The sequence below is a fragment of the Crocodylus siamensis genome, chromosome 3 (assembly GCF_052110815.1).
Source record: "Crocodylus siamensis isolate JL-2025a chromosome 3, ASM5211081v1, whole genome shotgun sequence".
Lineage (NCBI taxonomy): Eukaryota > Metazoa > Chordata > Crocodylia > Crocodylidae > Crocodylus > Crocodylus siamensis.
This window is the reverse complement of record NC_143397.1, coordinates 11,368,592-11,386,788: the sequence shown is the minus strand read 5'-3', so window position 1 is coordinate 11,386,788 and position 18,197 is coordinate 11,368,592. Positions and strand designations below refer to the sequence as shown.

The following is an 18,197-nucleotide window of genomic DNA, read 5'->3' as shown; positions in this document are numbered from 1 at the left end:
CCCGTGCTGGTTTCCCCTCAGCATAATTTGTCCTGCCAGGCTCTCACAAATGTGAGCCTTGATGATTTTCTCAAAGATTTTGCCAAGGATGGAGGTGAGACTGACTGGCCTATAGTTACCCGGGTCCTCCTTCCTCCCCTTCTTGAAAATGGGAACCACATTGGCCCTTTTCCAGTCCTCCGGGACTTGACCCGTGCGCCACGAGCGTTCAAATATTCCCGCCAGTGGCTCTGCAATGATGTCGGCCAGTGCCTTCAGTACCCTCGGATGGAGCTCATCCGGGCCTGCCGACTTAAAGGCATCCAGTTCCTCCAAGTGACCCTGCACCACCTCAGGGTCCACGCATGGCAGTCTGGTGCCTTGCTGCTGCCTCCCTACACTCCCAGGGAGAGACTTGTCGTGCCTCTCGCTTAGGAACACTGAGGCGAAGAACTCGTTGAGGAGTTCAGCCTTGTCCCCTCTGTCCGTCACCAATTGTTTCTGCCCATTTAGCAGGGGTCCTATTCCTCCCTGGGCCTTCCTTTTACTCCCTGTATATCTAAAAAACTATTTCTTATTGTCTTTTACTTGGGTTGCCATCCTCAGCTCCATGGTAGCTTTGGCCTGTCTAACTGCCTCCCTACAAGCACGAGCAGAAGAGGTATATTCCTCTTTGGTGATCTCTCCCTGTTTCCACTTTTTATGTGCTCCCCTTTTGGCCCTTAGTCTCCCCAGGATTTCTCTGGTCAGCCAGGGAAGCCTCCTGGCCCCTTTCCCTCTTTTACCTCGCACGGGGATCGTCTCGCTTTGTGCGAGAAGGATAGCTTCCTTAAGGCACAGCCACCCTTCTTGGGCTCCCATCGTTTCAAAACTACTACTCTGCAGTGCATCCTTCACTAATCGCCTGAGTTTGCTGAAATCAGCTTTCCTAAAGTCCAGCACGTTCACCCTATAATTTAGCTCAATTTGAAAAATATAGGAGGAAGAACTTGGCTCTAAAGTTCTTGCAAAATTAAAATTTTAGGCAAGATACACTGATATTTGACTCCAAAGAATTTTATATTTTTAAGATGACAAAATGCAAACTTCATATTATATAAAGCAAAGTCAGAGCAACAGTTTCATAAGCAGTGCACGAGTCAAGTGGCATTGAATGAAACTACCTAAACTCTAGGCCAATCCCCAAAAAAGAGAGAGGAAAAACAACTCGTCTTTTGATGCCTATAATTTAGTAACATGAAACATTTCATCACTATGTATATTTATTTATTCTAGGTTACAATAGTTACATTTCAAAATTTACAGGGTGAGGCAAAAAGATACATACTGTAAATACAATAAAACAAGAATAGTGTAACAATCTTCCTAAAAATAATTATGAACAAAAAAATAATTGCTATTAACATTAGTGTTCTCCATATTTTTCCTTCATTTTAAAATAGTTAATTAGGCTTATACAACAGGAATAAATCATAACAAGAGGAAATTAGTATTTGTTCTGAGACTAGATTCATGATCATTTGAAGACACCATGCGTAAAGTTATTTCAGAAAGACAAAGCTATAAACATTCTCTCTTTCAGGCTATTTGACATCTAGATGGAAAATACCTTGTTTTTATTTTTCGTTTTTTTAAAAACAGAAGTGCAACAAGGTCATGTCTTAATTGTGCTGTAAGTAAAGGCAGATGGAACATATTGGGGATGCTAGGAAGCACAGTGTATTCTTCTACTCCAGGCATATTGTCTCATGCTATGTAACATTTTCAATAATATTGACTCTTAACCTATCACTCAAAAAATGAACCATCAGACATGAGAGTTGGTCTACCTTACAGTGTTTTGCTGGCACAGCTAAGTCAGGTTAGGAGTCTGCCACCAATCATGCTGTACTCAACGCAGCTATGCCAGCATAAATTCCATAGAGATGCACTGTCATTATGGGGCTCTGCCAGTCGGTACAGCAATGACAGCAAAGCCTTTGGAGGATGAACTAACCCCTAGCAAACTCGTCTGTAAAACTTCACCATGGCCTTTACAGCCTCTTTAGTTGAAGAGACTATTTTCCACCTGCCTTCATTCCATGTGAGCCAGTGCTGCACAGGATTCACAACTTTTGAATGAAACAAAAGGGTTCTGACTATTTTTTTTTTTTGAAGGTAGCATCCATCTCTATCAATTAGCCTGACTATTAAGTTTATACAGTACACCACATGCAGCACTTCAGTCTGAATGCTCTCACAACCAGAGTTGTCACATTGAAGACCTTGGTTATGCTGAATCTAAATCAAGAACCTGGATCTGACCTATGGATCTTAAATCAGAGAGAGATTTTGTTAAAGTCAGAGGGAATTGTCCTCGACCGAGAAACGTGTAAATGATACCATTCTAATTAAAACTAAGGGTGGAATCCAGGTCCCAGTAAAGTCTATGGGAGTTTTTCCACGGATTTCAGTGGAGCCAAGATTTCACCCATAAAGGAGTTAGGATGTCAAAAAAGACAACCTCCAGTTTGTAGTACAGGAAGAGATGATATACATTACTAAAATATGAATCACAAGTCAAATTTAAAATGTCCAATAAACTGCCAAAAATAATCTTAAATAAAACAGAACCTCCATTTTTAACTTCAGCAGCTTAAAAAAAACACAACCCAAAACAATGTTAAATGGGCACCATCAACTTGAAAAATAACACTTCTACTTGAATTTAACAACTATTTCTGAGGAGCTATATAAATGAAAGATATAAGAGAAAAATATTTTCCTCCATTTCTTCAGTTTCTTTGCTCATTTGAGTACTCTTTGTATAATCTGTTTCTCTGTCTTCACTTGTATGAACATATTAAGCAGTTAATTTTCCCTCTGCAGATCTTTCACAAAAGCAACATGAGAGGGTTTGTTTTTTCTCCTCCCCTGCCATTTGTTTTAAACTAGAAGACCATATGTTACAAGAATATAATTTGCAAGAAACTCAGAGGGACTTTTTCTAGATGCAGTACCCGATTTTTTTTTTTTTTTAAAATAGCTAGTTTTCAAGTTGATGATGCCTTTCAATAAAATGCATATAGAAAAATACTGAAATAATGCTTCTGAAGGCATTCTGCTCTTATAGGTGTACATTTAGGAATGTTTGCTGGTACGACAAGCAAGAAACATGGAACAACCGAATGCAGGAGTCTCTCCTTTTCCTTTCATTAGCAAAAACAGACAAGTACCAGAACTGAATTCATAACATGAAATCTTGAGTAGCAATCTCAGTTCACCTCAATCATTTCTTAAATGCTGCCTATACACATCACAGTGCCTCATTTGGAGATCCTGCTGTCTGTTTAGTAAATAATTAGGCTTTAGGTCATGCAAGTGGAACTGTGAAGGCAAATCTTTAACCCACATAAAGCCTTTCTGACTTCAAACTCTTACTCATGTTTAGAGTACCAGTGTTCACACAGCTCAGCTCTACAAGACTCACAGGAGGGACTGTGTTAAAAATGCACAGGAATTTCATTCTTTAAAAAAAAGCAGCAAGGAGCATAGCGTCTGTGGCGCTTACAGATGTTAAAAGAAAACATGCTTTACCAGAAACAGCAGCATGTTAGTTCGACTTAGCTCCACAGCGTCTGTATACTCAACAGAGCTTTTCGGCACTTTTATATAATAGATGACTCAATCGCTTTAGTGGGGTGCTTTTATCTAATTCAATCACCTATTAGATAAAAGTGCTAAAATCCCCCCCACTAAAATGCATGATCTATACATTGGGTGAGCTAGGTCCAACTAATGCAATGACTCTCCTGGACATGTGCTGGGCTTGGTGTGGGAGAGCACCGAATTTAAAGTAAAACACAGCGGGTTGTGGGGGTGGGTGGTTTTTTTTTTGGTTTTGTTTTGTTTTTTTTTTTAAATGTCTGTAAGCAGCCTGCGTGTCCATGTCTGTCAATGCCATGCATCAGGCTTTAGTTTCTTGGCTATTAAACCTTTGAGCAAAAGCATAAAAATGGGGTTTAATAATGATTTTATTTGCAACCCATGTACTAAAATTAATGCCAAGTAAATATTTGGAAAACTGCTCCCAGTTATTTTCATAAGTTTTGACCCAGTATAAAAGTATATAAGCTATATTATAGTAGCTGGATAGCATTAAGCTACCTTGTTTAAAAATATTTTCCCTTTAACACGAAGATGAGAATTGTCATACGACATTTCATACCTATAGACTTCAGGCCATATGTTGCAAGGTCACATTGATTTTCTTATGCCATGTACTATTTGGAATATATATACACATTTAAGTTTTAACCTTTTAAAACAGGTCTTTAGTGACAGACTACACTATTTTTCATATTACTTTATTGAGAAACAAAATCAACTCTATTTAAATAAAATGCTTGTCTAATGCACTGGTAAAAAAGGTCACATTCACTTCTCTACTTACCTCCCACAAAGCTAAGAAGTGACCCAAAAGCCAGTAAAAACCATTCAGCACAGTCTAAGCTCACAGTCAAAATTGTCCTGCAACTCCCCTTGAGAATCTGAGGGACTTGTACAAACAGACCAAATCTGGAATCAGATCCTGTAACTTGGAATTTCCAGGTCCGCCAATTGGACACACATCCTCAGCATCAAGTGAATGCAAAGATTTGCTTCATTCGTACTTGCTGTACAATAATATCAAGCAAATGAATTTCAAGTGCACATAAACAGTGACTTCTAAACCCTGAATCTGCAATCACCCAAGTAGTCTTGTTACTTGCATGCAGCATGCCTGCAGTATTCTAGATGTCCACTGCAACATTTTACAAAAAGCATATAAGCAATTTAAACAGGCCAGTGTTTCACAGTTGGATTTAAGTTGGTATCAACTTCAGAGGAGTTACACTAACTTACAGCTTTCTGAAGCTCTGACACAACATTTTAACTTTTCACAGGACCCTCCAAGATTGCAAGCAACAGCTTTAGGAAACTACAATGTTCTTTTCTCCATTTAAAAAAAGGAAAAAGTGCATGGTAGTTAGAGGCAATCTTTATTCCCTCATGCTGTTTGACACACGAAGAAACTTACTGTATACTGGCAAGCGTGCTAGATTTAAAGTAAGGGTCTGAGGTATATGAACATATTCTTCAAAAATCAAAATGTTGGGATAGAGAACAGAGGATTTAGGCTCTTATAATCTTTTTTAATAAAATGCATTAACCATTTTATTAAAAAAGGATGAAGGGGTGAAGTCCTGAACTCTAACTGTGCTAGAATTTCAACTGCAAGGAGACTTAATTCCCTGACATTCTTAACATCAAGTCAAAACTTTCTGAAAATAGGAGCTTATCTTGGAAACCATGACAACCTCAACAGTAACTGCATGAACACACCACCATATAACAGAAATACTTGCGGTTTTTCAGAAATCTTTTCAAACTGAATTATGTAACAGAAAGCCAAACCTTCATTCTGTAGAGAAGATGGGCAAGTGCTGTCACCCGTATTTTAAATATAGACTCAACGCTCGTGTCAACATAAAAGGTTGATTTTTCTACAGCACACTTAGCTTTTTAATTTCTAGTACAGAGCAGTAAAATAGACACTGATGTTCAACTGTAAAACCTGGAAAATAAGGAAGGGTCTCAGAGTAGAAAAAACAGACTTTTCTTCATCTGACACATTTACAGGAAAACAAATGCTATGGAAGATTTCATTTATTTAAAAGAAGGACTATAAAGCTTGAACCAGAAGAGCTTGTGGGCCAGATTCTCATCCTGTATAAACTGTCCCCGTGCTGATTTTATAGGAGCTATACTTATATACACCAGCTGAATATCTCGCTCAACATTTTGAAAGCAGACAGAAAAAATAACCAAAGTAAAATTGTTTCCTAATTTATCATTTACAAAACTATTTACAACCGTATTCCTTGGAGAAATATTCACATTACTATGCAGTTCACATTTGGAAATACAGTTAAATTCACCTTTAATCTGAAATATTCTCTCAACAATTATCTGGCTGCCTTTAAATTAATTTGCCCTAAAGAAGGCACAATCTTAAAGCCTCATCTTCATGCACATCAAAATATGTTCTACATCTTCCACCACTAGTCCTTTCTGATTATTTGTTAACATTCACAGTACTTTACAAGATAAAAAAACAAACAAAAAACCCAATAAGTAATGTGTTGGGGAGGGGGAAGGTTTTTAGAAACAAAAAACTTTATTTTGTTGTTGCTGTTAATAACTATAAACTACAGATCGCTTTCTATAAACAGTAAAACTTATAGTTGGTTTCACTTTAAAAAAGAAAAAAAATCTCCCGTTTCAAATGTTATTATATTTTTTAGGGTTCTTATAACCTAGGCAAACCACAGAAATTAGAAATGTCACTGACTACAATCCTAACAGAGCTGTTAACCAGTTACAAGAGATATATAATTGTACACATTAGTCTGTAGAGGTGTGAGATATGAACAAATTCAGCTCAACTCTTTAGACAATTTGTTTTTAAGAGTCTAATTGCTCCATATATATTTTTCAAATGTTTCAGGGCATGCTTACATTGAGTAAATGACCAACTCATACATAAAACAAACCCAGTCACAGCTAGAAGCAACTTTTGCATGCGGGGGAAGACTTGTGGGAGTTGTCATGCTCTAAATACGCTGTTCAGATTACCAGCCTAACTGTTTATCTATGTAGTCTATAGACACTAAAAAAAGATTTTTTTTTTTTTTTGTAAAACAGTAATCTTCCCTGAAAGATCTTAACTTGTAAAGAGAGAACAAGTTCATTAAAATTTCAACATAAAATAACTCAATTACACTGTTAAAACTATAGGTAAATTTAAAAGTTAAGATAAAAAATATACACATCATTCAAGTTAATATCAAAATTATATATCTATAAGGAATTACTCTTGGGTACTTAAAAACCATCTCCTGCATAGCCTTTCAAACAGTCACTCAGCAAATATACAGATCTCCAAGCTAGAAAAAGAAAGAAAGAAAGAAACGAAAAAGTTGTCATAATACTCTACTTGAAGAGATATAAAACACTAGGATGGGCTAGTTTTATTTTTTAAAACTTAAACTTTATTCCCGAATTATTTTCAGTTTGATCCAAAACTCACGCAAGTTGAGGGGGAAAACTCTTACTGATGACAGGGGTCTTGAAGCAGACCTGTAGAAATTATAATGATATTCCCGATTGGAAGAAAATAGCTGGATTAAAAAAAATAATAATAATAACTCCCTACAGTTACAGAAGAAATGACATTATAAAAGCTGAGAGACCTGTCCCATTCTTTTTACCTAAAAGTTATCTAGGTAGATACTTTGAATTTCCCATACTACAATTTTGATTTTAGTCATATTAGAAACATCTCACAAATTCTAAAGGGACAGTAAGCCATATAAACACACATTTTTGGTAACTAAAAAGAAATTTTTCACATATGAAGGCCCAAGTGGAATGCAACAGAAAACAAGCAAGCCGGCAACGGTGGGAATCAGTTTTTTTCTGTTATACAGCTTAATTCCAATTTAAACACAAATATTTCAGATGTGCTACTCAGGATAACTAATTATCATTATTGACAATTAAAACAAGAGCCACATAGTAGCAAGTTTTTATATTCTTTAACCAAACTAATGCTATGGCATTCTCAACAAGTAAATAATAATTTCAATGGCATTCAAAATGGTGGCTCAAAAACGTTCCTACTTGTTTACTCAGACTAGTAAACACTTAATGCCCTGTTTGCTAATCTCAACATCAGGCATTTACTTTTAAAGTTCTTGTGCCAAGACTCAGATTCTTGGGCCAACTAATGATTGTTGCCTCTCAGAACCGACACTACTATTTTTATTTCAGCATAAAAGACAGTTTGTTCATATATGTATATTTATACACACACACACACACACACACACACAAGAAAGCACCTAAATTACGTGTGTAAATGCGGGCATATAAGCAAAAATAACAAATCCAGTGCTTCCCTTAAGTATGAATGTCATTTGCAACACAGCAACAACATTATTAAAAGCTCTAGACTGAAAACTAATTGTCAAATGGGACAGGGTTATCAACTATTCGGCACATTCATTATGCATAGCTAATTTTCGGGGTCGACTCATTTATGACTTCTTTCAAAAAGCAAAGAAGGACAATCAATATGTAGACATGTTTAAGCTGTCAAACTTGAACAGATATTTAAGGAAGTACTGATTATTCAATATCTAATTAGGGATCTACATTTCCTTAAACCATCACATTTAAAAATTGTTTATGTCCCTACATAATTTTTTTGTCATGCAAGAGGAGCATATAGATGCAATAGTCCAGTTGCTCTTATAGTAATAATACACAGCTCTACCATTTCAAGGGTATGTAACAAGGATTCGGAGTTGCATCTCACCAAGCTTTCGTGAGGAGAGTTTGGATCTGTTTTAGTTGTCTGTGTGTGTATGCATGTGTGGGTTTTTTTTACGCTACATAAAACTTTTCTGTAAATAAAACAAGTGTGTTATGGTGTTAAAAACCCATCGAGGAAAAAAAAGAAACGTGCATGGACAGAAAAGAAAAATTTGTTCTCAGCACAATCCACATTAACATCAAAATTTTAAAGCCTTTCCTTAAGTTTATGATTGATTCAAATCATGCTCTGCAATATTTCCATTTTCTGGAAAGATAGGTGGAAAATTGTTATTAAAAGTCACTGGAAACTCTAAAGTAGTGTCAACATTTTGATAGCCCGCATAAGAACTAAAAGACTGCTGAGGAAGTACTTGGCTATCAGGCATCTGCATGAATGCCCCTGACTGCGTGGTAGGGGGAATTCTTTGGCCAACTAGGTGCATTTTAGGTTCCCTGGGCTCCAGTTGCTGCTTGCTTTCTTCGTCCGTGTCAAGACGGGTTAGCTTTTCTATCCACATGCGAAATTTCTCCTCTGTCTGCCTCTGCATCTCGGCAAAGCAGTTCATGGCCTCTTCCAGGACATTGCCTATGCAGTTCCTATCCCACACGGTGCCCCTGTCAAGCAATCCTGGAATTTCCCTGGTCGCTCCTCCAGATCCCCCAGCACGACTGAAGCCAGCTTTAAAGACATTGAGGCCATTTGATAAGACATCATTAAAAGTTAGAAAAGTACATTGTTTATTCAGGCATGTTAACGCAGGAAAATAGCATTAAAAAAAACCTCTCTTGTGGTTCCCAAGGGGATACAACATTGGAGGAGGAATCTGTGACCTCCAAGAAAACCAGAAGCATTTACTTCAAAGTAAAAACCCACCAGATGTCACAGAGTTACTAGAATGTTATTTATATATATTAGATTTTTCTAGCATTTCTGCTCTCACAGTAGACATGTTTTAGAAACCAAATTTAGTCCCATTCCCACAGCAAAATTTTAGATGCCTTTGCTGTTGATTCAAAGCAAAACATCATACAATAACAATTAATGCATACCTCTATAAAACTGCAATACATAAATGCCACCATTTTTAACTGATAAACCTCAACAATTATATATGAATTAATTTTATTGTTTAGACTAAGGGATGGGTAGATACCTTCACAATTGTTCACAAGATACCACAGATAAGGACTGATACTTCAATTGCAAAATTTCAAGTGGTACAACCCTAAGCCGCTGCCCAGACAGCATAGAGAGAATACTGGACTCTACAGAAATACATGTTAAAAAAAAAAAGCAAAAACCCCATGTGTAGCACATGATGCTGCAATATGGGGCAAAGCAGGACTGAAAGCAACATCTGTTAGTCTGACAGGAAGAAAGACATCGGCATACACACCCCGGAGTAATCCACACAAGATCTGACCCTACCTAAACTAGTGTCAACGGCAAAACTCCCATCGACTCAGAGCCTTTAACTTCCAAAGCAACAGAACAGCAGCACCTTGTTACTTGGAGACTCTTCTCAACGAAACCAAAGGGTAGATGAGGTCCTGTTAGGACAGCAGTTTCCAAACTAGCCCTCACAACCCCAAAATCTGCTCATGGTGCTTACAGGTCTGGTCACAAGTTGACTGGAGACAATTGTGAGTTCACAAGTAGGGCTGCCATGCAAAAAGAATGGGAATGGGTGCATTAGAAGGAAACTGCTTGCTTCCATTTCTCAGGACAGTACTAAAATAAAATGTTTCTAGCTCTCCTAAAGATGATTTTAGTGGAGAAGTCCATCTTAAAAAGTAAAATATTCTCAGTAAGAAAAGTCAATGGTAAAATATGCACCAAGGCTTAGAAAGCCCCATCAAAAACCCTGTTAAAGGGCTAGGGGGGAATAGTATTAAATCCTGAACCTGTAAACACCATGGACCTCAGACTGTAACACTGTTCTGAAGCATCAAGTATTAAGTCATTCATAGGTTTTCAAAATTAAACCAGAATCATAGTAAGCTATTCAAAACCATTCATTAAGCTGAGTTCACTGTGTGAAATTTAAACTTTTGCTTCAAATAAATATTTTTCTTTGTTTTGTTTTTGGTTTGGGATTTTTCTCCATAAAGCCAAACTCTGGAAGAGCCTGTCCAGACCTCTAAAAGTCCATATGCCATCATAGCTACAAGCATTAGAAAAACCATTTAAAAAAACCCAAAAAAACCAAAAAACACTGGACCACCTAAATCACAGATTTACAGATAAAGGGATAAGGCACTAAAACTTTATTGGGGGGTTATTGCTAATGGGAAGTTACAGTGTCATTAGACAATACATTCTTTTTGAAGAGTCAGTTAAATTAGACATATACAAAAAAACCCTTTAATAAATGGCAAGACAGAAGATTTAAGATTATTCCATTCTTATTTTCTAATAATGCCTAGCTAGCCATGCTATAGTTAAGTGGCACAATTTCCATTATGAATCCTAGTTAAAAAGTCTTATCACTAGTTAAAAGTTTTATCACTCATCTGTTGTCATGCTAAGCAGGCAGAAACACAGCATTCAAATCCTTTGCTCAGAAACAAATTGTTTCATAATTATTTCAGCCCGAATGGCTGAGTTAAAGCAAGGTCATTTAGGAAGCATCTAGGTAAAAATGGCATCCCTTTGATCAACTAATTGGCTCACTATGTATATTCAGTCGTACCTGTTAATTGACAGAAGGAGCTTTTTGTTTTCATTTTGGTTCTGGTTAGTCCCACAGGCCACGTCCAGACCCGCATGGTTGCGTGGTATGTGGTGCCACAAACACGCCTGCGGCACTGCATACTGCACATTTAGATGTTCTGTGTGCTACAACAGTGTGCTGCCCATGCGTGCGCTGCTCCACATTTTTTTCTGCAGGTTTTTTTTAACTCCTAGATACAGAGTTAAAAAAAAGTACCTGTGGGGGGGGAAAAAGGCACGGCAGCGCCTGGATCCATTCTCTGGCTGCCAGCCAGACTCCGCACAGCAGGACCACCACTGCTGCAGCCTCCTCTACCCCACCAGGGTAACTTGCCATATGTCAAAGTGTGTGTTGCACAGGTGTTCCCTGGGGACAAGCAGCTGTGGCGCAAGGTGCGCTGCTGCTACTTGTCTCCAGGGAACCAAACATCCACGCATCTGGATGCACCCACATGGTCAATATAGTAATACAGTGAGCTCCCTCTTCAAGAGGCCTATCTAGCAATTCTCAGTCAGGGTGCTTCAGCACCCTGGGATGCCTCGAGATCCTTTCCAGGTTGCTGTGGGGTGCCACGCAATGTTAGCGCTGCTAGGTGTGCAAACATGATTTACAAGATAAGCACAGATCTCAAATAGGAATCCATACTGTTAAAAACATTCTGACCTACTGTGATCTTTGAGTTCTTTGCCATGAAAGAATAGCTCTATTATTTTTCTGTAGTCTGAAAACTACCCAGCATTTTCCAAGAGACGCTTCAAGTCTATCTAGGGGTCCCTCAAGACTATCCAGGGTTGCCTCATGTCTTAAGTAGATTGAAAACCACTGGCCTAATCCAAAGCACTAAGAATAAAATGTAAATCTTTCCATGGACTTCAGTGGGTTTTGGAGCACACCCCTTATAGTATTGTTGCCTATATTCTTACTGCAAAATAGTTTTAAGTTATGTAAGAAGTAACCCAGCTTGACTTTAAACCCCAGGGTGAATGTGTAAGACAAAGTTAGTTTTAAAAATACCTTTTAATATGTTTTATAAACAAAGAAATTCAAATGCAAAAATTGTTGAGGCATAAATATGTAATCATACAACACCATTTTTTAAAAAGGCACTACTCAGAATAAGCAAATTAAAAATAATAGTAGCAGCAAATACAGTCAGTTTCAGATGCTTTCTTTGCACTTAAACTGAAAGCTGCTTTACCAATTTTTAAAATAAAATACTACAAGATATCAGCTTATCATATACCAAACAACTTTTCATTTTTGTGGATGGTTCTGAGTGCTCCAGTTTAGCTTCAAAGTGCTTTATGCACTACTACAGAAATAACAATGTTTTAAATGAGTTTCCTAGTATTTCGTAGGATTTAGAACTTCATACCTTTTGAATGCATCTAGAACAGTGGTTTTCAGGCTGCAGACTATGTCTAAGGGGTCCACAAAAGAGGACTATATGAATACCCATGCTTACAATTCAAAGGGTCTGGCACCTCCATTCAAAATTGTTTTGGGGGGGGGGGGGGGGGGGGAGGGGAGGGGTTGCCAAAGAAAAAAAGGTTGAAAAACCACTGAGCCAAAGCCAAATCAATACCCCTTACATGGAAGAAAAAAAAAAAAAAAAAAAATAGGCAGCCTTGGAATCTTTAACAGCCACAAAAGGGGTCATGGTCTGCATGTCATGCCGTCTCTGCCTCATGGCATCTTATCAAAATCACCAATTTTACCTACATATGTAGCTCCTTAGGTCTTCCTTCCACCCAACTGCTAGGTCCAGTATTATCATGTCAGTGGCTTAAGGCAAGGGTGTCAAAAATGCAGCCCACACAGCCATGTCATGCAGTCCGTGGGGCTCCCCACGGGCCTGGAAATTTGGTGACAGGGAAAGCAGAGGCAGGTGTTAACTGCCACAGCTTCCAGAACTGAGAGCCCCCACTCACCCCACTGCCAGTTCTGCAGCTGCAGCTCTGTGCTCCAGATCTGACCCCTGGGAACACCCACAGGGAAATCTGGCAAGAGTGAATGGTGGCAGCATTACTTTACTTGGTTCCCAGAGCCACAGCAATTAACACTGCCACTGCTCACTCCACTGCCAAATATCCAGACCTGGAACATGGGGCCATATGTTCACCTGTGGGGCTGGAAATCTGGCAGTGGTATGAGCGGCAGCTGCTTTGACTCCAGAACCCACAGCAATTAACATTGCCAGCCTTGCAGGCCAAATGGCACAGCCCTGCACAACTCATCTGACCTGTGAATCAACCCTGCAGGATTCACCTGGCCCACACGACCATGAGTTTGACACCCTTCCCTTCAAGTTCAATACTGAGTGGCATAATCTTTCCTAGCTACTAATGGTGGGGGGGGGGGGTCTCCTATTTGTTGATGCGCTAGTCCAGGGGCAGCCAATTATTTTGGCCAGAGGCCCACTCACTGAGTTTTGGTAAGTCATCAAGGGCTGCATGACAAGTAGCCCAGGGCACATTAATATTAAATTTTCTAAATTTTTTAGGGGCCCTGCAGGCTGGATAGAATGGCCTGGCGGGCCGCATCTGGCCCCCAGGCCGCATTTTGCCCACCCCTGTGCTAGCCCATATGATTTACTGCTAAAATTCTTCCCCATGTACCTCTTGAGTAATCATCACCTCCAATTATTTTCTTGGAATGAAATTCATACCTTATGGCCAAAAAGGCCTGTATACAAAGCTTAAGTGGAATTGAAATGGTTTGTAACCTTCCTGCTGGCCTTCTGCCAAGGTGTGAACTCCAACCTCTGTCCAATTCTGGCACTTGAAAAATCCTTATGAAATAGTGGTTATCTAACCATGCAAAATGACAACTTTTCCAACTTCAATTTTTCAGTCACTTCTACAGCATGTTCACGTATATTAGCCTATAAATGGTCAACCTGTTTTTCTACATTTTTGAGTTGTAGGAAAGCACACTAGTACAATAGTATCTAAATACAACAAAATTGTTTTTTTCTATATTTACTTTTTTATATACTTAAAAAAAATTCAAGTTTTTAAGCCAAATATTGATTCTTAAGCACAGTTACCATGCCAAGTTTCATTCACAGCTCATTTGTACACTCCTGCTTGAAATCCATGAGGAATAAAATACTCAGCAAGTAACTGCTGAAAATGGTGTATCACATTCCATCAGTACCTGACACAGAATATCCTCTTTTGTGAAGCTTGTGTGCCAAGAGAGGCTCAATCTTTAAAATATAAAAGGGGCTTCTTCATTTGCATTAGTTATCAAACTATTGTGATTCACTGAACAGTAGGCCAATTTATAAACAATGAGGTCAATGGAAAATTACCACTAACTTCAATGAATGCTGGACAGGACCTTTAGTAAATCAGGAATAAACCCACAACATTAAATATTCAAGAATACTGTAAGCACACATTGCATTTTTGTAATTTATCCCCACTGATCTAACTGTAATTGTAATGAAGCATCAGTAATGAAACTTCCTCATAACTGACTGCTATTCATTCTTTGCTGAAAAGTAGAATAAGACTGAAAATATTTTAATGAATATAATTAGGCTGGGAGTTTTGTAGTGAGAATTAGACTGTACTACATAATTGCTTGGTTCATAAATTGTGCACAAGAGCAAGGGGAAAAAAAACTAGCAATTCTGTTGATGTTTATGGCATCATCATACACTCCATAGGACACTTTTCTACTTGACTTACCATTCATACTAAACTTATTCCAAAAGTAAATCATATTGTAGAATTAAAGACTTAATTACCTACACTCTTAAAACTGAATAGATTTGGTGAATTCCTTTAGTATGAAAAAGAAATCCTGTATCACCTCATTAAACTATCACTAATTGACAAACTGCGCAGGTTTGAAACAAACTTTTCCATAGACATTAATGAGAATTTCTATGCTTTAACAGATTAGGCCAAAGTATTTTATTCTATCACTACACCACTATGTTGTAAAAGACACTTATAGCAAGTAATACTATTATTTTAGAGCATCTTTGTTGGCACACCTATTTTTCAAGCTTCCAGTAGACAAGTCTGGAAATTGGTTTCCATGATACCCAACTGGGCCAACCTTAGGGCAATAACATTTTTAGTGAAAGTGTCCAAACTTGACCACAAGGATATGCTATGTATTTGCTAGTGCCCCACAACTCTGGCACACAGATGTACTGACTGATTAAAAAAACAAAAACACAATGGCAGACAAATTTGTATGCCTTTATATCTTCCTTGATAGATGTATAGCAGTTTCTTAATATCAGGGTTCAGGAGCAAGTATCCTGCAACCAGTCCGTAAGGACCTACCCAAATCACAAAATTGGGCTCTCTCTGCAAAATCTGCAGGGGGAACAAAGGGGGCAGGAGCCCCTACTTAAAATGAAGTGTTGGTGTTGCCCCCCCCGCAGTGGGAGCCAGCAGTCCCCCCAGCCTGGCAGGAAAGGGGCTACCAGCAAGAAGCCAGGAGGCAAGGTAGCAACTGCCCCTGCCCCCTGCTGCTGATTGGCTGAGGGCTGCCTGTCATATAGCTCCACCCCTTTCCACCAATGAGCGGCAAGGAGTGGGGCTACATGACAGACAACCCTCTCCACCAACCAGTGGCAGAGGTGGGGCCACCAAAGCCCCTCAGCCAGAGGCATGGGGAGGGCTCTGTTGCATAAGCCCTCAAAAATGGTGGCTTGCCCCTCAATCTGCCCACAATATCAGCCAGCTGCCGCCTTGGCTTGGGCAGACTTCTACTGATCAGGCTTACCCTCATTCTTTGATGACAAGCAGAAGTCCTATGGCATGAGCATGGCCTTCACACTACAGGTTGGGGCTGTCCCGTTCCAGGGTTGGACTGGTCTTTTTCAAAGTCTTTAGTGCAAGATCTACTAAACTAGCTCTCTCCTCGGCCAAATAATTCTGAAGTTAACATAATCAGTTCATTCGAGGCAAAAGCAGGATCCGAAAAATTTTACTTTTATTTGAAATGCATAGGAGGCATCCTAAACTACCCGTCTTCATTAGCCTTACGATGGTATAGGCCAGGGGCTTTCAACCTTTTTTTCTACTTGTCCAGCTACTTTTTTAGTTAAGTACCCCCAGTAGCTGGACACTGAGTGGGGCAGGAGGGTGGTGGGGAGGAGACAGCAAGTGGCCAGACATGGAACAGGGAGGCAGGGACAGCGTCCAGGGACAGAGTGCCACTGCCCTCCCAGGGACAGGGTGGGGAAGCTCACTGGGCTGGGGTGAGGGCAGCAGTGCCCCTCCGCTGGGTGGGGAAGCTCACCAGGCTGGTGTGTGGCAGTGACAGATATTACGTTCCAGCTTCCCTGCCCTGCAGAGTGGTGCCACTGTCCTTGCCCTGCCCTGGTCCTGCTCCTGGGAGGTAGAGGCGCTCCATCCCCACCTACCCACCCACACATACCTTCTAGGACCAGTCCAAGTACCTCCAGGGGGATGCATACACCTGGTTGACAACCCCTGGTATAGGCCTCTGGAAACTTTTCCACAATTTTTTCCCCCCCTTTGAAAGGAAAATTGCAATGTGATCCAGAACAGCCACTGTAGCCAATTACAAAGGATTAATTTAAAAGGTTGTGTGTGTCCACAAATTACAGTTTTAAAAACCAGCCATTGTTTAGCAGCAGTCAGATGAAATGGTTATGATATAAAAGTTGCAGGTCAACATTGCCTCCTATTGTTTCCAAATGCTTTCCATCTTGTGTCGCATGCAAAATTTAGGACCTGGTGCAAAGTCCACTAAAATCAACTGGGTCCTTCCTTTGACTGACAGGCAGTGGATCAGAGCAAGAACAAGGGCCACATTTACAAAGGTACTTAGGCACCCAGAAGCAGACAGACCCCTAACTCTCACACATTCAGTGAAATATAGGCATGCAAAGCACTTCTGAAAATCCTACTAGCACCTTTCTGTTACTCAAGGTACAAAACCTCTTTGAAAAGCTGTCCCTAATCTTTTCACTTTGGAGAGCTTGTTCTAAAGCTCCATGAAATAAACCAACAGGTTTAATTGGAACTCAACTACCTAGATTATGGTAAGAAAATTAATAGTAAAGCAAGTAACTGATACTTTTTAAAACAGTAAATACACCTATTGAACCACTGTCAAAATTAAACCCTAAAAAAGAACAGAATTTGTTCCATAATTATTTACATGGTATGTTCCTTCCAATACTTGCAGAGAAGACGAGTGTGTTTTCCAACATTTAAACTAAACTACTTTCAAGCAAAGGGTCCTAAGCCTGGCAGATCATGGGGAAAATATCAGCTCCCAAACAAAGACAAAACTGTCCACTACCCTGGACCCCTGCTACAGATTACACGTATTATGTTATTAACTGATTCATCATGCAATAAATTTAGACTGGCCACACACGGAAAGTAATTATCATACCACAGAAATAACTGTCCAACTATAAAAAGAGCCAACCAGCTATAAAATTAGTGCATGAAAATGCGCAATAACTCTATAGCTGCTTTTTATCCAGGTCTGACTACGTAGCCCATGGACTACAGACAGTGGTAGGTATTTGTAAAATCTTGTGTAAAGGCCTCTTTTATGCATCAGTTTTACCTGAAAAACATTAATATAGCTGTCCTAGTTGTTAGGACTGTGCACTGCAGCTTTCCTTTAAGTTCTCTCTTATATTACATAAATGTGTTAGTATCCACCATGCAGTTTATCATCCAAATATCCTCTACGCTCAAAGGGGGGAAATGCATATCACTCAGGAAAGACTGGCAAACCAAAAACTTTATTTTAAATTTGATTTTATTCTTTAAGGTTGCCATAAAATGAAGATTTTGAGATATTATATGCTGCAAGCATAGTTCACACATTGTTGTGGGCCAATTATATAATGAAAACTCATCAGGCAAGAAACTTAAGAACACATCTTTCTTCTGCTGTAAAATCATGAGTATGCCCCTGTAATTGGCTGTACCCAGCCTGTTAACATGGATGTGTGAAAGAATTCAAAAATATAGAGAGAGAGAGATATATATATCCATAGGACACAGGAGAATGAAATTTTTCTACTCCTCAAATTATCCTAAGGTATTAGGAGTGAAGACAATTCTCGTTTATACTCTGAAATAA

At 39.1% G+C, this 18,197-nt stretch overlaps 1 protein-coding gene across 2 annotated transcripts in view; it reads right to left on the bottom strand.

Moving 5' to 3' along the window:
* The window catches only part of ARK2N (arkadia (RNF111) N-terminal like PKA signaling regulator 2N), a 68,016-nt gene that overhangs the window by 23,219 nt on the left and 26,600 nt on the right, over positions 1–18,197 (bottom strand). The window contains exon 3 of one of the 2 annotated variants that reach the window (XM_090037739.1): positions 1,269–9,058. The exons of the other annotated variant lie outside the window; for it this stretch is intronic. Within the exon in view, the coding sequence (XP_089893865.1) occupies positions 8,604–9,058 (455 nt within the window). The 3' untranslated portion in view covers positions 1,269–8,603. Of the gene's footprint in view, positions 1–1,268; positions 9,059–18,197 lie in introns of those variants that run through there. 2 annotated transcript variants of the gene reach the window in all.